The sequence below is a fragment of the Bombina bombina genome, chromosome 4 (genome assembly GCF_027579735.1).
Source record: "Bombina bombina isolate aBomBom1 chromosome 4, aBomBom1.pri, whole genome shotgun sequence".
Lineage (NCBI taxonomy): Eukaryota > Metazoa > Chordata > Amphibia > Anura > Bombinatoridae > Bombina > Bombina bombina.
Window position 1 is genome coordinate 789,567,752 of NC_069502.1, and position 24,020 is coordinate 789,591,771.

Genomic DNA, 24,020 nt, shown 5'->3' on the forward strand with positions numbered 1-24,020 from the left:
CTCTCCAGCGGCAGAGCCATCCCCTGGGAGCGGAGGTAGTCGTCCTCCCTCCCCGTAAGCAGAACCCCTTCCTGGGAGAGGAGACAGTCGGTCTCTCTCCCCAGCGGCAGAGCCATCCCCTGGGAGCGGAGGTAGTCGTCCTCCCTCCCCGTAAGCAGAACCCCTTCCTGGGAGAGGAGACAGTCGGTCTCTCTCCCCAGCGGCAGAGCCATCCCCTGGGAGTGGAGGTAGTAATCCTTTCTCCCCTTACAGAGAACCCTTTGCAGGGAGAGATGGATGTCGGTCTCTCTCCCCAGCGGCAGAGCCATCCCCTGGGAGGGAAGGTAGTCGTCCTCCCTCCCCGGAAACAGAACCCCTTCCTGGGAGAGGAGACAGTCGGTCTCTCTCCCCAGTGGCAGAGCCAGGAGCAGGGAGAGGAGACAGTCGGTCTCTCTCCCCAGCGGCAGAGCCATCCCCTGGGAGCAGAGGTAGTCGTCCTCCCTCCCCGTAAGCAGAACCCCTTCCTGGGAAAGGAGACAGTCGGTCTCTCTCCCCAGCAGCAGAGCCATCCCCTGGGAGTGGAGGTAGTCATCCTCCCTCCCCTTACAGAGAACCCCTTGCAGGGAGAGATGGATGTCGATAACTCTCCCCAGCAGCAGAACTTCTTCCCGGGAGAGGAGACAGTCGGTCTCTCTCCCCAGTGGCAGATCCATCCTTCGGGAGTGGAGGTAGTCGTCCTCCCTCCCCTTACAGAGAAGCCCTTGCAGGGAGAGACGGGTATCAATATCTCTCCCCAGCGGCCGAATCCCTTTCTGGGAGAGGAGACAGTTGGTCTCTCTCCCCAGCGGCAGAACCCCGTACAGGGAGCAGAGACAGCCGGTCTCCCTCTCCAGAGGCAGCACAGTTTCCCATGGACCGGAAGTAGCAGACCTCCCTCCCCAGCGTTAGATCTTCTTCTCGGGAGAAGAGACAGACGGACTCTCCCCTCAATATCTTGGCAGGGTCTCTACACTTTTCATGTCCCAGAGTATTTCTCACCAAGGGCAGGCGTTGCATTGGGCAAGGAGGATAAAAGCGTACACAGTTGGTGCCACATGTTTGGGCACCCGAGCTTTACCTGCCCCACCAAGGAGCAACCTCCCCCTCCGGTCTGGGGTGGGAATACAGCCGGGAAACCGACACTGGCTTTGTTTGTGGGTGGGTCAGTAGGTACTCAACAGAGTGTCACAGAGGGAGACATTGTGGCCATGGAACTTAAGGACACTGGAACTTGTGGAACAGCAATTGTTTGGGAGCCAGCCTTAGCAAACTTGTTTGGGACTTTGCATTATGTGACTATCCCTGCGCCCAGGGCACAGGGTATAAACGCCAGCAGGAACCCCCCAGGATGCCCCAAGCTCAGAAGAGATGGGATAACCTCTCCCAGCAACCGAGAAATGGAGGGCCACTGTCGGACAGCCCCAGGCCGACCCGTTAAGGATCTAGCCGGGTCTGCCGAACTGGAGGGGGGAGATGTCACGGATACCAGACAGCTAAGGCTACCCCCCACCCCCCTACAACCTCACACCTGTTGTTTCTCAGTGGTTTTGGGCTCCTCAAAGCAACCACCATCTCTGGAGACTGTTTGTTTGCTTTGTGTTGGCTTGTTTTTGTGTTCAGAGAAGAGTTGGTTTATAACCAGGAAAACCCTCCTAGGCTGGCCGGGCTCCTGGAACTCCCGGTCGGCCACCTCACAACGGACACCCGCCTAACCCCTCTCAGGCTGGCCAGGCTTCTGGAACTCCCGGTCGGCCACAGGACAGCAGAACATCCGCTAAATTTACCCCTGGTCGCTCCAGCAGCCCTTTGCCCTAGAGCTCTGCTCTTTTGGGGATTGGTAGCCCCTAGGGAGGACAAGAGCTGGGGTAATTATCGGAGGGGAGTTCCTTTGGGAACTGGGGGTTTTGGACACCCCTAACCCCATAACTTCAACAGACTGTAACTCCGGTTCCCGGTAACGAATCATACTGATTTTTGGACTGTGGCATCTGGGGACCGAGAGCTTTAAAATGACCCTAAAACCACTACCCCTGTGTCCTGGGATTCTGTGTGACTGTGGCTGCTATGGAGGTGCCGGTAAGTCTGAAGGGGCGGGAATGGCGGGAAAATTGTGGGATTGTCCTTTGTGTTATCAAGATGAGCTAAGTGTATAAAAGGAGTGTATGTTTTACAATAAAATCAGTTCTTATTTCACCTGAATGCTAGTCTGTCAAGTTATTTGGGTGAGCTCCAGCTAAAATCACTTTCCTGGGCTACATAGCAGCCTGTTCAAGGCAAAGGAAGAACCCTCTGGCAGAGCTACCCAGTCAGGGTAGCTGGAGTCTGCCACAGGGTGGGACACTGAGTACTGGTGCTGTCGGGCATCAGGGGTGGTTACAGGCTGTGGTCACTAGCCAGCTACATAGCTGCAGTCGGCAGGGAGGAAGCAGGACCCGCTTGGCGGAGCTACCCAGTCGGGGTATCCGGGGTATCCGTCACAAGATATATAAAGAAATTGTGTAAGTCTTGCTACATAAGAAATGTATAATTAGATACAAAAATAAAAATAGTCACTGCTGGTTCACAATTAAATATTTTGCTGTATGACAGAACAAAGTACTATCAAAACTCCTTAAAGAGACAGTCTACACCAGAATTGTTATTGTTTTAAAAGATAAAGATAGATAATCCCTTAATTACCCATTCCCTAGTTTTGCATAACCAACACAGTTATATTAATACACTTTTTACCTCTGTGATTACCTTGTATCTAAGTCTCTGCAAACTGCCCTCTTATTTCAGTTCTTTTGACAGACTTGCATTTTAGCCAATCAGTGCCCTCTTATAAGTACCTCCACGGCTGTGAGCACCATGTTATCTATATGACACACATGAACTAACGCCCTCTAGTGGTGAAAAACAGTAAAAATCCATTCAGATACAAGGCGGACTTCTAAGAAGTTAGCATATGAGCCTACCTAGGTTTAGCTTTTAAATAAGAATACCAAGAGAACAAAGCAAAATTGGTGATAAAAGTAAAATGGAAAGTTTTTTTAAAGTTACATGCCCTATCTGAATCATGAAAGTGTATTTTGGACTAGACTAAACTAAATAGTGATGTGGATATATCAAAACTAAAGAAATATTTGCATCAACAATTATTCCAAGAAATGATGATAAACTTGAAGAATACCTACAGGTCTCACTTTGTCCAAAAGAGGCATGCCTTTGCTTTGCATTGCGTGGAACTGAAGCTGATTAAACTCTGTCGCAATTCTTTCAAGCATCTGTCCAGTTAACGAAGGACTGAAAAATAAAGCAATAATTAGTAAATATATTAAAAAAAAAAGCACCTATTTAAAAAAGTACAACGATAAATATCCATGAATGAATAATAACATGCGTTTTCTTTAAATAGACATTTAAAGGACATTTTACTGTAAAAAAAAAAAAAAATGCTTTTTTTCCCCCTTGGGGAATTTTATTTTTAGATTCATTTCTTTTTTTACTTTGTGTTTAACCCCTGCAAATGGGTTTAAAGTTAAAAAGTGTGCTCCTCTGCCACTCCATACAGTATACAGATGGTGAACAAACCAGAAGCAAGCATGCATGTTTATACACCAACCACTGGCCATATTCTAATCTGGAGTTACCTTTTGAAATTGTTAAAGACATAGTAAAAGGGATATTGTTTAGACATAACATGCTTCAATATAAAATAATAGAATGTCCCTTTAAAAAAAAAAAAAAAAAATGTTTTTGCTTTAACACACGTGAGCAAAAGAAGACACTGTGTCATTCTAAGAAGCAAAACACGTTTCCTTATTTTCTAGTGAAAGAATGAGGAGGGGCCTTTGGTCTATGCTTGTGTCTAATATCCCAGCAGTTAACAACATTGTGACTGCTACAGCATGTGATGTCACAACGTGTGAGTCACTAACTCATTACTCACAATATAAGTCGACCTCTTCTAAAGGCAAAAATGTTAGTTCTTTCAAATAAGGGGTCTCAAGGATAAAGGTGATTACAACAAAAATGTGGATCCTTGCAGTACCAACTGCAACAAGGTTTTGTTTTGGGTCATAGGGGTTGTGCATACGCTTTTATCCTCCACGCTCCATTCGACCTACATAAACAAGATGACAAGTTATATAAAATAGTAGCTCTTCCTATTTCAAAGAGGTCTTGTGCCACTTTAGGTAGAAGGTGATTGCAGAAGGAATTATAATCATCTATATACCAGGTGGTATGAGTTCTAAAATGAGCCCAAGAAGCATTACCTTCTGCAAAAAAGTTTTTTTAGGTGGGGCAGTCAAACTAGCCAGTACATCTGGAAGAATACTAGGATGGAAACCATATGACGCAAAGAAGACATCTTAAAAGACTGGTGGGCTTGATTCTAAGCAAATTCAGCCGCAGGAAGCAAAAACCGCCAGTTGTTCTGAAGAGAAGTAGAAAAATGCCTTAGATACTGCTCCATAGTCTGGTTTGTCCATTTTTGGCTGCCATTTTGTCTGTGGATGGTCTGTGGATGTTCTTCCAGAATTGGGAGGTAATCTGTGAGACAGATTACTTTCTGTGGCAGACCATGCAAGCAAAAAAATCTCCCTTTAGGAACAAAGCAGCAGTCAAGCAGGCAGAAGGAATACATACCAGATTAATGAAATAAGACATCTTAGTCATAAAGTCAACCACTACTTAGATAATTCCATGACTGTCAGAACTCTTTATGATAGTCATGGAATTATCTAAGTAAATCCACAATAAAATGCATAGATAAACTTGTCCCTCAGGAACAAGCAGATGATGGAGAGGATCAACAGGAGCCAAGGAAAAATGATTCACTCCAGCAAAAGTATCACACAACAAGAAAAACTGGTAACCATCTTTGGCCAGCTGAGACTACCAAAATGTTTTAGAAATTACTTTTTGAGTCTTCCCGATACTCCCATGCCATGCAGATAAGAAATTGTGATATAACTGCAAAACTTCTAGACAAACCAAAGGAGGAAGAAAAATCTTCCCTTAATACAACAACAGTTAGGAGTACTATTAAAGGACTTAATCATGTCAAGTAGAGACTGATGTGAGGAATAAAGTCCAGTGAGCCTGTCTAGGACAAAGTCTCTTAGCATAACATATTCCAGAATGGTAAATAGAAAATCGTGATAGGCTGAACAGCGCTATCCAATAGATGTCCCAAATCTTTCAGAGCACATTAAAATTATCTGGTGCTTGGGTTCCAAGTGTTGAGACAAATTGGCTCCAATGGCAGAATTACAAACAACCATTTTAAGGAAGAAAGTTTTCTGAACATAGGTTGTATGAGCATTAAAGTGAAAAAGTTTTAAGCTTCTCAAGAGCCCCTTGGGCTTCAGGTGTCCATGAAAGAGTAGTTTAACCTAGGATAAGGAAGCACAGATACCATTAATGTTCCTAATAAATTGATGGTAAAAATGAGCTAAGCCAATAAAGCTCTGAACACTGTATTAGGGTAAAAAGCAATATGATTCAGACACAACACATGAACTAAAAATTTTACAGAAGATTGGAGATATTTCTCCAATTTAGCAAACAGATGAATGGCACAGAGTCTATACAATACAGATTGAAAATAAGTCACGGGTGAATCCTGGAAGAGGGAGTAGAACATAAAATATTGTTCCGAAAATGCAACAATGTGCCACGGACATTACACAATATGAATAACAGAACCAGACATTGAAAGTGCCCATGTTCCAAAAGTCATCTTCCTCTAAACTCCTACTTGGATATGTACTAGGTTGTAATCACCTATTAATAACATGACTAAATTCCACTGGGCTGCCATCTACCACAAAAATTGAATAGGGGAAGACTTTTTCACAGAAAAATCACAATATTTGCTGCTAAGGTGAAATCAAGGAAATCAAATAAATCTTTACAGTCTTGGACAGCCATTTTAAAAAGATTGTAATGAGTAAGTATGAGACTGATAAGTTGTTAAAATGCACTGTTGCTGGTTAACTTCTATATTTCCTCCTTAGGTCTTGTGGGACAGTATTGTAAGCAGTTACCAATCTTGCCGCAGTAAAAACTCAAGTAGAAGCTGAAAAAAGTAACAGCTTAAGGAGAAGACAGGAACTGAGAAGGGATCTCTTGCTGTCTCTCTAGAAGGTTCTTATCAATTTGGATTACAAGAGTAATCGTGTTTTCTAATTCAGTAGGTAGTCCTACATGAGAAAGGTAATCTTCTAAAGTATCAGAAACATCAAAACAAAACTGGTCAAGGTGAGAAGGGGCATTCCAGTTAGTGTCACTGACAATGCAACAAATATTAGATATATAGTCCTCGCCTTTCTTGACAGAGGGCTCAAAAGAGGTCTGATGAGGATCATCATTTAAAATACTCATAGTGCTAACAAAGGAGTACCAGGTATTTAGTAGGTTATTGTGAACTAAATTATGAGCCCAAAACTGAGGTTCTCCTGTGAGCAAAATGGTCGGAACTTTAACAAAGTCTGTAGTGTAAGTTTGACTGAGAACAGGCTCTGACACGCTGTGATGAAAGATCTGACAAGCTATAACGGTGTCAGGGTATTACCTTTATTACCTGTATTCTGGATTCACTTGTGCAGGAGGCAAGATGGAAAGTAGTCTGGAACAAGCAATGGCCTGTAGCCATGCAAGCAGCTAGGAACAAGGTGTCAATATCAGAAGAGCAGACAAGAGAGTTTTCAGGTTAAGGTCAGGAAACAGTAAATCAATCCATAATAAAGGTAAAGGAATACAGGAAGGGACCAGAAGAATACTCCAAAATACAGATCCAAAAGTCAGCCGCAAGGTAAACGGTCAAACATGTAACAGAGAAAGGGGGAGGCAAGAGGTGAAGTCCAGGAAACAAGTCAAAGTCACTCTAGGAAAGGGAGGTCAGGAATATTTGTTAAGTCAGCAGCCTTTTAGAACTTTTTGAGCAATATGCCCTCAACTATGTTCAACAACATCTCTGAACACTGTCCTTAGCACACTTGAAGGTTCCAGTACCGTCCTAAGTCTTCTAAGCTCGGACTAAAACATGGGCAGAAGAACACCTCCGGTACGATAGCTACAAACAAAACTTTCAGCAAAAGATACCAAGAGAAAGAGGGAGAGAGCGTAGAGTTTATAATAAAAAAATTAAATATACTTATTTCTGAATCATGAAAGTTTAATTTTGGCTTCCATTTTTCTTTAAAGGGACAATGAACACTAAATAAATAATTGACAGAATGATGTATTCAGAGCAAAAAATAGCCTTAGAATATTATGTACAAATTATATAAGTGGTTTAAATCTTGAAAAATAAGGTTTAAATGTTCATAAAGTAGTTGGCGCCTCAATGTTGTATCTTAGTTTTAATTTTCTGCTGAGACCAATTAGGGACGGTTATAAATATCTTTGAGGAATATAGCCGTCTGTACTTCCACTTTTAACAAGAATTGGAAAGCCTACAACATTCATTAAAATTACAGGAAAAGGGAACAACATAAATAGTGAAAGTATATTGCAAAGTTTTTTTTACTATATATAATTAAACATTTTATATTAATATCTTAAAGTATCTAATGTCCCTTTAAGAGAGTTATATATGCATGCAACATAAAAACATGCTCTTAGTGGTCTCTAGTGTAAACAAATACACTTATGGAAAGCAGGTTGAATTTTACTTTTGCAAGGACTATCAGTCTGGACTGTGACAAAAATTATATAAAAAAAAATGATCAAACTATAATAAAAAATAAAAAATGACTAAATTACTAAAATATAAATAAAAGATTTGAAAATAAAAATGACTAAAATCATAATAAACATTAAAATTATCATAATAAAAAAAAAATCAGTACAATTCCTCATTTAACCCAAGTATCATTATAAACACATGGTACGTGTTTTATTTTACACAACCAGCTAAAATAAAGTGAGATAAAAAGTGTTTAAAACCTCAAAATATTTCATCTTGTATTTCTCATAAGTGGAAGCAAACACATCTTAAAATATTCCATCATTAAATAAGTGTATTTTTTTTATTTTTTTTTATTACTGACCTGTTTAGTTTCGATGAAGTTTCCTTACAGTTTTGCGAGTGTAAAATTTTTTCAATCTTTTCAACAGATCGAATAACTTGAATCATCCTTAAAACACACATCTGTAAGGAAGAATTACATGCTTAACAAAACAATTTACATTTGTGTTATAACAAAACGGGATTGGGAAAAATTGTATTATTTAAATTGATTGTTGTTTAAATGTGAACGCTTTGTAACTCCAGCAAGTTCATCACTTTTTTTTATTTATTTAAAAGGAGCATTAAAGGGATAATCTACAGCTTAGTCATCTTAAAGTCTTACCTTAGATTAAGCTGCAAATAGTCTCCTGCACCCCTTTCTATATCATGCAGCAGGAACAGTAAAAAAGTAATTTTAAAATGAATATTGTTTCTGGCCACTTTGAAATGGCTCCCAAGCTGCGCCTACTGATGACATCACAATCTGGGCTGCATATGGATTCCAATCACAAAAGGCTCACAAGCACGCTGAGCTTGACAGCCATTTCAAAGTGGCCAGAAACAATATTCATTTTAAAATAACTTTTTTATACATTCTGCTGCATAATAAAAAAAGGTGCTATTTGCAGTTTAAAGGGACATTAAACCCAAAAAATGTATTTCACGATTCAGATAGAGAATACAATTTCAAACAACATTCCAATTTGCGTCATTCTTTAGATATCCTTTTTTGAAGAAATAGCAATGCACATGTGTGAGCCAATCACACGAGACATCTATGTGCAGCCATCAATCAGCAGCTACTGAGCCTATCTAGATATGCTTTTTCAGCAAAGGATATCAAGAGAATGAAGCAAATTAGATAATACAAGTAAATTAGAATGTTGTTTAAAAACTGTATGCTCTATCTGAATCATGAAAGATTTTTTTTGGGTTCAATATCCCTTTAATCTAAGGTAAGGCTTTAAGATGACTAAGATGTAGACTGTCCCTTTAAATATAGTAGATTTTCATAATTGACAAGTGCATAATATAAAGACAATGCAACAACATTTACTCTGAATTTCAAAATTGTTCTGACAAATTTATCCCCCCCCCCATTTCAGGCCCCCCTGTATCATGTAACAGCCATCAACACATTTTAAACCATGAATAATATACAATTATAGTTAAAGGGACATTAAATTGCTGAGAACAACTACAATAGCACGGTTTCTACTCCCATGCTATTGTTTTTCATCTTGTAGCTGAAGCTCTTTTAAAAGCAATGCTCTTATTTAACCCATTACAGAAGCCGGCTGGCAAAGCTCTGTATTCTTATGCTGAGTGCCGCCATTTTGGTACACACGTATTGTTGCAACCTGTGACAGAAGCAGTGTCCTTTCACAGGTAGTGATGCTACTGGCGTTTTGACACTTGTACTTAGCACTTTGGATCAACTTGTGCAATATAAAAGCAGAAGGGTCATTTTATTTTAAAAGCACAGTTTAAAATTTACATAACAAATATAAAAAAAAAGCCCTTAATAATATAGAGAAATTCAGCCGCTCCCGCTCTATATCGTGCGCTCCAAACTGAAATGCATGATACGGCTTGTCAAGAAGACAACAATATCACTAATCTGTGACTGGATACAAGAATACTTAAATTCCAAGATGGCGGCACCCAGTGTGAAGATGCAGAGATGTAATAACTAGCACTTGTAAATGGTTAATAAGAAAATTGTTTGGAAAAGAGCTGCAAGCACAGGATAAATATCAATAGCATGGTGAGTAGCAACCGCTACTACAGTTGTACCCCGCAGTTTAATTATGGGTAACACGAAAGGAAATGTTAAAGATAAAGTAACAAAAATGATGCAGAAAAGAATTCTCTTTAAAGTGAAGGTCAATTTTCATCAATGAGTGCCCGGTTTTTAAAAATACTTTTAAAAACAGGGGCACTTTCATTGATGAAAATTAACATTGCACCGGATTTGAAGAAATACTTACCTTTTACTTCTGCAAAGCCGGATCGACGATCCCCCTCCTTCTTCTTCCTGCTGTAGACCACAGCAATGACGAAACTGGCTTCCTCCAATCACAGCCAGGCATCACGAGCTGGACGCTCTGGGGTGCAAGCCATGATTGGAGGAAGCCGGTTTTCGTCATTTCTGACGTCAGTACAGAGGAACTGAGGCTGAGATCGGCAATCCGGTTTTGCAGAAGTAAAAGGTAAGTATTTCTTCAAATCCGGTGCAATGTTAATTTTCATCAATGAAAGTGCCCCTGTTTTTAAAAGTATTTTTAAAAACCGTGCACTCATTGATGAAAATTGACCTTCACTTTAAAAACAGTTCATATGAGATACTTCAGTAGGGTTCATATGAACTATATTTCCCAGATGGCCTGGTATAATAAAGCCTTATTTCCTATCAATTAAATGCCCTTTTAATAATTAAAGGGACAGTCTAGTAAAAATTAAACCTTCATGTTTCAGATAGGGCATGTCATTTTAAACAACTTTACAATTTACTTTTATCATCAAATTTGCTCATATGCTTCTAAGTCCATGAAGACTGCCTCTTATCTCAGTGCATTTCGACAGTTAGACACAGTTAGTTCATGTGTCTCATATAGATAATATTGTGCTCACACCCGTGGAGTTATTTAGGAATCTGCACTGATTGGTTAAAATGCAAGTCTGTCAAAAGATCTGAGATAAGGAGGCAGTCTGCAGAGGCTTAGATACAAGGTAATCACAAAGGGATTATCAATATTTTTAAACAATAACAATTCTGGAGTACTGTCCCTTTAAGTGTGGCAAATAAACATAAGTAGGTAGCCTCTTACTACATTTATATTGCTATTAGTAATTTAGTCGCTAGTAAATAGTATGTGATTATAGTCTGCAAGGAAACATAACGCACAACTACATGAAAGAGCTGTGGCTGGGTTAATAAGTAGAGATTTTAGTGTCAGTAATGACAATAAGACATCTCACCCTTCCTGGTTAGAAAACCAACGCAAAAACCTGAATAAAACCAAGATTCACATGGCACCCTCGTGACACCCCCTTAAATGACCACCAGTGTACCACCCCGGAACCCAATTCACTCTGAACATCTAAGGAAATTGATTCAATAATAAAAAAAAAATATCTAACATTGCATGCGGTACTTGTATTCAGAAGGAGATCCCTTGAGTGGGGTCTTTTGTTTGCTGTATAGGGTTACCCTAGAGGGGATTGCGTAAGGGATGACTTATCATTATAATAAATATCCAAGTAAAGAAAAACAAAACAAAAAACTAAATATTTTAAACACAGGATCCTAGAAACTCACCATACACAAGCTCTATGTCAACTATCCCTGAATTCATGGCCGATAAGTGCAACCTCAGTGTCGGGTTGACAATTTAAAGTGAATGTAAATTTTGATGCTAAAGTGCACAGTTTTTAAAAATTTGATTGGTAAAATAGGGGCACCTTAATTCATCAAAATTTAAATTTCACTTGGGCTGTGAAAAAAAAAAAAAAAAAAAAAAAAAAAAAAACTTACCTTTTAATCTTGACAGCAGCTCCAGCTTCCTCCACCCATCGCAAAGCCTCTTCCTGGGTCTAAAATGATGAATCTGGCTTCCTCCAATCACGGCATTGAATCAGACACTGATTCCCCTGGGGGGAAGCCGTGATTGGAGGATGACCTATCCATCAATTCTGACACCAGAAATGGCTTGTGACGACCGGAGGAAGCTGGAGCTGCTGTCAAGTTTAAAAGGTAAGTTTTTTAACAACACGAGTGAAATGTAAATTTTTATGAATTAAAGTGTTTTTAATCTAATTTTTAAAAACCGGGCACTTTAGCATCAAAATTTACATTCACTTTAAATAACAAAAAAAAACACAACTTTCCAATTCTCTTTTGTTATCATATTTGCTTTGTTCTCTTGTTATTCTTTGATAAAGAGATATCTAGATAGGTAGCATGCACATGTCTCGAGTACTACATGACAGGAAATAGTGCTAAACTTACCTTCCTGTTTTTCAACAAGGATAACATACAAAGACAATTTGATAATTTAAGTAAATTGTAAAGTTTTTTAAATTGGTATGCTCTATCTGAATAATGGGGGGAAAAATTGGCTTTATGTCCCTTTAACTATCCCTTTAAGCTAGCGAATTCGATTTTTAAGTAACTAAGAGACAAGCACTACCAAAAGTGACAGGTTCAGTTGGACATTAAATGGCCACATGACAGTGAATGACAGCTTTATACAGCAAGTAGAAAATGTTATGAATATGGTAGCATCTACATACCTTCTTTTTCCTGATATTATCTTGTTTGGCCAAACTTTTGTCCACTACGCAAACGCAATCACTAACTGATGTTTTGAGACTCTGCCAAAAAGACAAAAATCACCAAAGACAATAAAATTGAAGGAAACAAAAACATATGCGCTCTTTACATACTAAAATGACACACATACATTTATAACATTTTAAATATCAGGATTATTTTTCTTCGTATTATAGTAGCATCCACCAAAAAAACAATTTTTTTATTAACCATTACTGCAACATCTCACTTTCTCTAAAGTTAATCTCTCTTATTGTATTAAACTTAAAGGGACAGTTTACCCCAAACTTTTCTCTCCTTTAAATTGTACCCTATCATCTATTTTACCTGATGGATTTTATTACATTTTTAACAAGTAGCACCTTTACCCTTATTTTGGCATTTGAAATAGCTGATTTATGGCTACATCACAAGCTCCCAGTAGCAATTAGCGCTCAAAATAATTAACCAGAGGTCAGACCTCTGGTTTATTTTTTAAATGTACCGCAATTGCCCCCCAAAAAAATGTGTGTAGTGGCTTCAATGAAATAAAGGATAGCAGCATTTTTATTTTTTTAAAAAACAAACTGCACTAAGCAGTTTTTGGGGGCTAAAGTTGGCAGGTGTGGGGTGTTAGAAAAAAACGTCACTCAAAATTGCCTTAACATTGCGGTCTATGGGGACTATGTGTTGCCAGTAAATATATATATGTATATGATTATATATACATATTAACACATACATATATATGTATATATTAATTTATCTGTCTCAAAAAAAGAAGGCGTCCATCTACTAGGAGCTATCAAAAATATTAATACATTTAATGATGCAGCTCTGTATAGATTAGCTTGTGAAGATTTATTTATTTCTGTTAAAGATGTGGAGACCATTCAAGTGAAATTAATTCTACAAATGTCAACACTTTGAGATTGTAATACAAAATGTTTAGTAAATATATATATATATATATATATATATATTGGAATTTCAATTCCTGTGTCATGGAATTCTTAGGTACATATCCCAGAACAGGAAATCAAAACAATGATATTAAATATATAATCTCATTTTCCTATGTCTATGCATATCTACATATGTGTGTGTAACTATTTGCATTCATTAAATTACACATAAGTATTCTGAACATTATGGATTAAACTATAAACCAAGTGTATACATAATTGTTTTTCTTTTAACTAAAAGAGGTTTTCCTCATAGCTCATGAATTCCCATTTTGATAGTTAAGACAGTTTTGTGAACTTTCCAATTGTACACTGATATATTCTCTTGTATTACCAAATAATTTAGAAAATATGACAAGTGCAGGAGACATATTGTCTGGGCAATTTAATTCAAATAATTAAAAAGATTCTGTTGTAATTTTATGTGTCACCATATTTCACCCAAGAGGGTCAATCAAAAATAACTACAGGTAATTTAAAGGGACATGATAATAACTATAACTGTAAAACGCAGATTACAAAATATCACCTGAACATCTTAATGAAAAAAGGAATACTTTTTATCTCAAAATTCCACAGTAGCCACATACCATTGTAAAGGGAATTTAAGCAGCCAATCAAGATGCTAGTCCCAGGACTTGCAAGGGAGCATGCATCTGGCATGTGCAGACACAATCATGTTATTTCACAGTTTACTATGAAATCTCACAAGATCTCAGTGAAATCTCATGACATGTATGACATCAGCACTGATTAAGCTGATTGGATGTTTTTTTTTTTTCTTCAACATGCAGCGGACAGTAGCTGATGAATAACTGTTTAAACAGCCCTTATTCTTGTGAGCTGAAGGATTTTGAGGTAAACTATCTTCCTTTTTCACATAGAAATGTTCATGTGATGTTTTCTTGTAAGCTGCATACAGTTATGCTGCATCAATTTAAAGTGATTTAGCAAATGTGTACAGGTGGCCCTCGGTTTACAACGGTTCAATTTACACCGTTTCAGAATAACAACCTTTTTTTTCCAGTCATGTGACTGCTATTGAAAAGCAATGAGAAGCAGTGCATTGATTAAAATAGCCAGTAGGTGGAGCTGTCCGCTTGTGTTGCAGAAAAGCCAAGCAAGCTGAAATTAATCAGTTTAACCAGACCTGAGCTATCGAGCAGATTTCAAAGGAACAAGATCTTCCTGCCTATAAATCAGTCCAGATTGGAATGCATAGAAAGAACTGTTTGCAGAAAAATGCAAGTAAAGTCTGTGTTGTGTGATTATTTTATTAGGTTTATAATGCTGTTTAGCAAATGTTTTTGTTCATTTAACTTGTTTAATTATATATTCTGTGTTGTGTGATTATTTTATTAGGTTTATAATGCTGTTTAGCATTTAAAGTCTTCATTTCAAAGCTTTAAAAATAATGTATTAGGTGTTACTTATGACAATTTTGAGAGGGGTCTGGAACCTAACTCCCTCACTTCCCATTGACTTACATTATAAACTGGGTTTCAATTTACAACGGTTTCGATTTACAACCATTCCTTCTGGAACCTAACCCCGGCGTAAACTGAGGGCTACCTGTATTATGTTCCTTTAATTAGGATATTTAGTTTATATTCATAATATTGTCAGAGAATGACACCTGGTCGTTACTATTTATCAAGCAATATAAGTGTTGCAAGATTATTTATATTATATGGAATTAGGGTGAACTGGCCAGTAAAGCACATTCATGGAAAATATTGACCCATTTTTACATATTTCTCCCTAAAAGAGTGCACACAGACTGCAAGGAAAAGAGACACCAAGGAAAGAACAGCGCAAAGGGAAAACTCCTAACAAACAAAATGGGCAAATTACACTCAGCTCAGAAGGGTTTACCATAAACTCACTCAAAGACCTGCAGGATCGTACAGACTAAGTATATCTTCTCCGTATTGATAAATTACTTCACACATAGATTTCTTAAATGTGACCATTAGTGCAATATAATATAAATGTATTTACTTATTTGTTCCATACTATTTGGGAGCAGTCATTTATAATAATAAGCAGGAATAGAGGCGCCAATGGTGCAGGTAAATGGTGGTACAAATAGCAATAATAGCCCAGTGTACACAGGGTACTCACATTTATGGAAGGCACTCACTTGTACCTATAGAGACGGGCTGGATTTTAGCAGCAATCCAGCTAGCTGATCCAGGGTGAGCTGGCTGGTTCGTGGGTGTTAGAGTGCAGATACTCTAAAGTAGCATAGCAAGGCAGTACCATATATAACACTGAGAGTGGATTTATATAAAAAAATGAATTTATTTAAAACATATAAAAAGGTTTACCACTCATAACAGTGTTAAAAAAGTAATTGGTACATCAGGAATTACATGCGACGCGTTTCTCCGTTAAAAACTGTTTCCTCAGGCTGATGCCTGAGGAAACAGTATTTAACTGAGAAACGCGTCGCATGTATTCCTGATGTACCAATTACTTTTTTAACACTGTTATGAGTGGTAAACCTTTTTATATGTTTTAAATAAATTCATTTTTTTATATAAATCCACTCTCAGTGTTATATATGGTACTGCCTTGCTATGCTACTTTAGAGTATCTGCACTCTAACACCCACGAACCAGCCAGCTCACCCTGGATCAGCTAGCTGGATTGCTGCTAAAATCCAGCCCGTCTCTATAGGTACAAGTGAGTGCCTTCCATAAATGTGAGTACCCTGTGTACACTGGGCTATTATTGCTATTTGTACCACCATTTACCTGCACCATTGGCGCCTCTATTCCTGCTTATACTTTTTAGATTTCCTCCTACTGGATGCTGATAGAGAGCTGCTTCCTAGTTCAGCCAGCTGGATTGCTGTTAAAACCCAGCCTGTGTCTACCGGCACAACTGAGTGCCTTCTCATATTGTGAGTACCTAGTGTTCACATACGTCTGTTACACCAAAAATCTCCATTGACCTGCACCATTGGCGCCTCTTTCTTGTTGCTTTTTCTTAACAATTTATAATAATAATAATAATACTTTTCTACAACTGCCCAAGAAAACAATGTGGCAAAATCTTCCTTACTATAATTAGTTTATTGGTGTTGCTAAATTGTTTTACACACCAGTCATTTTTCCTAATAAAATGTATAAATGCATCACATATAGGGGCTGAATTATCAAGCTCCGAATGGAGCTTAATGCCCCTGTTTCCGCGCAAGCCTTCAGGCTCACCGGAAACAGCCGTTATGAAGCAGTGGTCTTAAGACCTGATCCAATATGATAGTGTTGATTGGCACCACCTGCTAGCGGCCTATTGGCCGCAAATCTGCAGAGGGGCGCTGAGCGGATCATGTCGGACAGACCAATGATAAATCGGCCCCATAGTTTAAAAGAAACATTACTACTAAAATAAATATTACTACTAAGCCAAGGGTTAATTTCTAAACACAATTTCTCATCTCCAAGATACTACACATAGTGCACTTGTTTTGTTTGGTCATTTATACAATTATTACAATCACATCCATTATTATTTCTTTTGCATAGTATATTGTACACTAGATTATTCTTTGCATAAATATTTTGTAGATGATCAATTTATGTAGCCCATCTGGGAATGTTTATGTAATAAAAAAATTTTTTTTTTTTTTTTTTTTAAGAACATTGTGCTGATTTTCAGACTCCTAACCAAGCCCCAAAGTTTTCATCCAGCAACAATACAGTAACAGTAACCATGGCAGTTTCGGTGTACACAATCAATGTGACAGCCAGGATTGTATACAAGAGTAAGGAAGTCCACTAATGCCCCCCAAAAAAGTGGTCTATGGTCATGTGATCACTGTGACAAGCCATTCCCCACTGAAAACATACATTAAAAAAAGTGTTAAATTATTTTTAATAAAAGTATATTTACAGTATTCTTGACAGATACATTTAGCGGCCGGGTGGCATTATAAAGTAGCCGGGAGGGGCAGTGTAATACTTTTTCTAATAATACAAAAAATGTTGCTATTGAAAGCACAATATAATTGCATAAGTTAGCATAATTCTTTTTAATGATGATTTGTACAATAAACATTAAAAAAATAAGTATGCAACTTATTTTTAACCTAATAATAAAATTTAAAAAAAAAATGGAAATATATTCATGTATTTCTTTCTTTTTTTTATCCTTTGCAGAGATTTGTGTCTCAGTATGCAAGCACTAAACATAAAACCTTTCCAGAAGTAAATTATTTCAGTATAAAATGAATTAAAAGATAACAATTTTACTCCGCACCAGAACTTCTTCACGTAGCTGACCGAGAGGTACCGAAAGCTGTTGCAATGCTTTATCCATTCCAACCTAAATAAAAAGGTTAAAAAAAAACAATACACATTATTAATTTGGTAGTATTCAAATAAATGTATGTTAGCAAACAAAGTTATTTTATTGTTAAATACTAGCCATATAGATTTATGAGCACACATAAAACTTTGTTTTATTGTTAGATTTTTTTAATCCCATGAGAAGAAATGTAATACAATTCTGCACCTCAAGGAATTTTTATCCAATTTTTATTTTGTAACATACAACTATAGCACTTAGTTTATTTATTTACTTAAAAAGAGACAAAACAAAAATATTCCATCAAAGTAAAGCACTCACCGGGTCTTGACAAATATAATAATAATACTTTATTGTATCATAAGGTGACGTTTCAGGGATTTTAACCCCGTCCTCAGACCAGGTCTGAGGACGGGGTTAAAATCCCTGAAACGTATAAAGTATTATTATTATATTTGTCAAGACCCGGTGAGTGCTTTACTTTGATGGATTATATATATATATATATATATATATATATATATACACACACATATATATATATATATATATATATATATATATATATATATATATATATACACACACATATATATATATATATATATATATATATATATATACACACACATATATATATATATATATATATATATATATATATATATATATATATATATATATATATATATATATATATATATATATATATATATATATATATATATATAATAGCAAAGTTCAGTATCTGCACTCTCACCAACTCTCCACAACTGCCAGGGTGCTCTCAGTAGTATGTAGCAGGCAAATAATTTCAAGCACTCTCTGGGCTTCTGACAACAAGAACAAAATTTATTGAAGTGACGTTTCGGGACCAAAGCTGTCCCCTTCTTCTGACAAACAAATAGTGCAAAAATCAAACTTAAATAGGCCCATCAGACCCTCCCCTATGTTGCCACCAATCACAGGTAAGCGTGTGCAAAAAACTAAAGACCAAACCAAAATAAGGTATGGATAAGTGATAACAAACAAATGTGTAGTTGTAAATGTGTAAAAGTGTCACAAAATATCAACATAAATATCTGTATTAGTGTTGTGTAATCATCATATGTCTAAGTGAACTCTGATCACACAGATCAAATTGCAAAAGCATTTTAGTGAAGATTCAAATAATAAATATCGGAGATTCACCCCTCCATACAAGTGCACAAAATGGATTCTACCACTTCACAAGGTAAACACCCCTCACCATTGATAGGTTCTAGTGCATAGTCACAACAATTCTGTCAAATGTGCATATAAGGGTCATCTACTCATAGAATCACAATACTCCTCATGCTGTGAGTTATCCGTGCATCTATCAAAGGGATTTTAAACCGCATTAGGTATAATATAAACAATGGGATCAGATCACCGCTGAGAACTAATATCAACATAACATATGAGAACACACCCCTCATACTCTAATAGGCCAAGCATGAAAAACGCCTCTCCCCATTCATAGGAGCAATTGTGGTATAGCAATAAAAGAAAAGAAAAGCGTACACACACTGAGTTTCATGTTTAGCGACTAGATCATTGACCTGGTGCATAATTCTATATATCTACTTGTAAAGCACATATCCGCACACTCATCACGCAGCCCGATCGCCACTACATAAGGATACCACAACAGCACGGAGCATAAACACAACGTCATCACCAATCCTGATAGGTGCTCCAACACACACCCCCATGCCAAACTCCAGTGGCTGGTTAATCCAGCAGCGCTGATAGGCTCAGGGGTAAATGACTTCACCCTGCTACAACACTCCCCCAACTTTTGAGACGGCACAATTCTAATCAGTAAATAAAGTTTCCAGATATAGCAAACACTGGAAAATTATGTACCCGCAGCTCAATATTCCTACCCCACATCAAACACACTGATGACCAATTGTCCACCTAACAATTACCGTAAACATATAAATGATATCTCAGTATCCCAGCAATTACATATAAAAGGCCACATCTTCTATTCCAAGGGACAGGCCAGTACGCACTGTTAAAGTATACTATTCCGATCACCTTCAACCATGTCATAACTAGATGACGCCACCTGATGAAAGAACTGTCATTCCCAAATACATGCAGTGTCACAAATCACTGTGAGACTGTACATATACATCAACCACAACCTATAACCTGGTAAGGTTATATCTCAGTGGAATAGCAAAGAAATATTATATAGAAATATTCTATATGGCTGTAAAAGTCTAATCACATGTGTATATTCAAGATATTCTAAATCCACAGAAAACTCAGTCACAAGCAAGAAGATGAGATAGGTACGAAGCAATATATATATAACCATTGTAACTAATGGTAACAGGGGGATCATACCATCCGTACACAGATGGATAGTATCAAGACATAACCTAAATCTAAATATACAAACCAAGCACTTGGTAGGTGTGAATCTCAGATATAGATCTGATCAGGCTCGAATCAATTTTAGTGAAAACATATGGGTGAAAAACTATTCGTGTACTGAATAGCCCCTTGTGGTGCATAGTGAAAGAAAGGGACAAACACATTAAAAGAAGGATAAAGAAACATAAAAAATTAAACTACACATAAATAAAAGATTTAAAAACATTTGTGTCTATTGTAGAATAGCTGAGTCAATGGGATAAGCCCATATACTATCGGTCCCAATGACTATAAGTAAGCTGTATGGATACAACAGGAAATCTGATATTTATGTTGATATTTTGTGACACTTTTACACATTTACAACTACACATTTGTTTATCACTTATCCATACCTTATTTTGGTTTGGTCTTTAGTTTTTTGCACACGCTTACCTGTGATTGGTGGCAACATAGGGGAGGGTCTGATGGGCCTATTTAAGTTTGATTTTTGCACTATTTGTTTGTCAGAAGAAGGGACAGCTTTGGTCCCGAAACGTCACTACAATAAATTTTGTTCTTGTTGTCAGAAGCCCAGAGTGCTTGAAATTATTTGCCTGCTATACATATATATATATATATATATATAAAAATCATGCAACTGACATTTATTAAATATTTTGCAACAAAAAGTAGTTAAAAATATCAGCTAGGAATATGTACGTAATTCCCATTCCCCATACGGCTATTTTGCTACAGTCCCTAGTCAGATTTAAGAGCAGCTAACATCACTGGTTGTTTATCACAGTATATTGTGCACATCAGAGAAAAAAAATCAGCATTTTCTAGTTACTGTTAAAGGGACATTATACACTCATTTTTTCTTTGCATAAATGTTTTGTAAATGATCTATTTATATAGCCCATAAAGTTTTTCTTTTAAATAAATGTATAGTTTTGCTTATTTTTAAATAACATTGCTCTGATTTTCAGACTCCTAACCAAGCCCCAAAGTTTTATGTGAATACCGTCAGCTACCTTCTCCAGCTTGCTCCTGTTTGTGTAAAGGGTCTTTTCATATGCAAAAGAAGGGGGGGGGGAGTGTCTTATTTGCCACATGCAGTGGGCTTTCCAGCAACCTTTTCAACAGAGCCAAACTGACAGCTTCTAAGTAAGTTTTTAAACAGTTTTATACTGGATTTTTATATCAGTATCTGTGCATCTTATTCTTTATAGTAATGACTATTACATGCAGTTATATGAAAATGAGTGTATACTGTCCCTTTAATATAGAGAAGTGTAAGAACAATAAAGAAGAGATAAGTATGTGCTGGTCCCCATCCTCTTGTTATTTAAAGGGACTATAAAGAATAGAATGTTTAACAACTTTCCAATTTTATTTATCTTATCTAACTTGCTTTGTTCTCTTAGTATCCTTTATTAAAAAGCATACATAAAAGTAGGCTCAAAGGCAGCAATGCACTACTGGGAGCTAACTGGTGGCTGCACATATGCTCCTCTTGCTATTGGCTCACCAAATGTGTTCAGCTTGCTCCCAGAAGTTTATTGCTACTCTTTAAACAAAGGATGCCAAGAGAACAAAGCAAATTTAATAATAGAAGTAAATTGGAAAGTTATTTTAAAATACATGCTCTATCTGACTTGTTGCATGGATTGACTAAATTATAAACTAAGAGTTAGACACACAGGCATCAGAAATTTACACCCTCACCGTTACTTAAACTTCTACACATAGATCTTAAAGTGAATGTAAATTTTGATGCTAAAGTGCCCCGGTTTTTAAATATTCGATTAAAAACAGGGGCACTTTAATTCATCAAAATTTACATTTCACTCCTGTTGAGAAAAAAAAAAAATACTTACCTTTTAATCTTGACAGCAGCTCCAGCTTCCTCCACCCGTCGCAAAGCCTCTTCCTGGGTCTAAAATGAGGAATACGGCTTCCTCCAATCACAGCATTGAATCAAACACTGATTCCCCCGGGGGGGGGGGGGAGCCGTTATTGGAGGATGACCTATCCATCATTTCTGACATCAGAAATGGCTTGCGACCACCGGAGGAAGCTGGAGCTGCTGTCAAGGTTAAAAGGTAAGTTTTTTTTTCACAACAGGAGTGAAATGTAAATTTTGATGAATTAAAGTGCCCCTGTTTTTAATCAAATTTTTAAAAACCGGGCACTTTAGCATCAAAATTGACATTCACTTTAAAGAGTTACATTTACAAACTATTTAAACTTCAAGCACATTATAAGGAGGTCTCCTTTGATAAAAACAGCAGCAGTACAAGCATAACACAAGTTTAACCCCTTACCACAATTGGATGTAGATCTACTTAATGCGGTGCAAAGGCAAGTGTACTGCATAACATAGATCAACATCCAACAGCCCAAGCAACTTGACAACTGAGACTTGCTGTTTGTGTGTTTTGGGTATCTACCTCCATATAGTAACTGAGCATGATCGGTGCTCCTTTACAATATGAAGCCAGATTGCCAGGTTGTTACAGACAGTTGGAGCCGGTGGGAGGTGTGGGAAGTTGGGTGGCCAGCCCAGCGAGCGAGGGGTGGGACCCTACGCTATGGAAAATAAGTTTAAAAGAGAGAGGGAGGAATGGGTTGCCACACTACAGAAAAAGGGAAATTAGAGGGGGGGGGCCTATATAATGATCGCAGAGAGGTGGGAGGGTGAGGGGAGACAGGTAAAAAAAATATTAATAAATACAATTAAATCATAAATACCTATAAACTGGGTACTGGCAAATAGCTGTCAGTACCTAAGGAGAGAGGAGAATTAGAGGGTGTTTAGGAGGGATCAGGGAGGTGGGAAGGTTGGAGAGAGATCTCTACACTGCAGAAAACCCCCCACACAAAACAAAAAACACATAGCCGCCCTAAACTGCATACTGGCAGACTGTATGCCAGTACCTAAGATGGTGGTGAGGAATGTGTTGGGGAAGAGAGCTATTTGGGAAGGATCAGGGAGGTGTCAGGGTAATCTCTACACTACAATGCTATTTACCTTACCAGCTAACTACTAAACCCCTTCACTGCTGGGAATTTCAGAAGTGTGGTACAAAGATGCAATTAGCCTTCTAATTACAAAAAAGAACAATGGCAGACATGCATGGCTTTGCCATTTCTGAACAAAAGCTTTTACAGGTATTTGTTATAACTGCCCAAGTGGTGTGTAAAAAAAAAAAAAGTTTTTGAAAAAGTTAAAGATGCTAAAAATTCTCCGGTATTTTGCTCAAAATTAAAATGTCATGATTCTAGTTCAATATGCAATTACAAAAATCTAGATTGCTTCTACTGTAAATATCTCCATTATAGAAAACTTTAGCAGGCTCAGGAGCATGCGTCTTTAACACTATATGGCAGCTGTTTGTTACAAATATTGTTGCAAAAACCTTATGTCAGTGGTGTTCAAAACATTTTAAAACACTGTCACAAATAATATCATATAAGCGCACAAGACGTGCATTATCAGAAGCATACCTAGGTATGCATTCATGAAAAGCTAGTTTTTAACGAAGGATACAAGAAAGTCATTTTGATATTAGAAGTACATTGAAAACAAAAATGGAGGGGAGAAATGTAATGCTCTAATTAAATAATTAATTAAAACTTTAAAGGGACAGTAAACACCCCATATAAACTTACTTTATTGCAAAGATCTTATCCTGATGAGTAGTCTGCAACTTTTAAATTTGCTTCCTCAAATAGTATTGTGTCCCAACTACATTTTAAACAGTGAATCCAGACTGTTCGATATGGCCCCCAAATTCAGCCCCTATGGATAAATCTAGCTTACCGTAGTTATCCATGCCCCTCTTAGATGCGACTCGCAAATCAGTTATTGCAGAAGTTCACGTACTGTTGCGCTTGCGTCATCGTTTCTCATCACACGTCGACTGCCGAATTAGCGCATTGCGCAACCTTCAGGGGGAACTAAAAATGCAGAACCATCGGATAACAATGTATTTACCATCAGCGCACA

General features: G+C 37.5%; 1 protein-coding gene across 1 annotated transcript in view; it reads right to left on the bottom strand.

The window, feature by feature from the left end:
• The window catches only part of COG2 (component of oligomeric golgi complex 2), a 206,207-nt gene that overhangs the window by 176,340 nt on the left and 5,847 nt on the right, over nucleotides 1-24,020 (bottom strand). The window contains exons 3-6 of the mRNA XM_053711176.1: nucleotides 17,567-17,632; nucleotides 12,317-12,397; nucleotides 8,061-8,161; nucleotides 3,195-3,303 (exon numbers count right to left, since the gene is read on the bottom strand). Of these exons, the coding sequence (XP_053567151.1) occupies nucleotides 3,195-3,303; nucleotides 8,061-8,161; nucleotides 12,317-12,397; nucleotides 17,567-17,632 (357 nt within the window). The remainder of the gene's footprint in view (nucleotides 1-3,194; nucleotides 3,304-8,060; nucleotides 8,162-12,316; nucleotides 12,398-17,566; nucleotides 17,633-24,020) is intronic.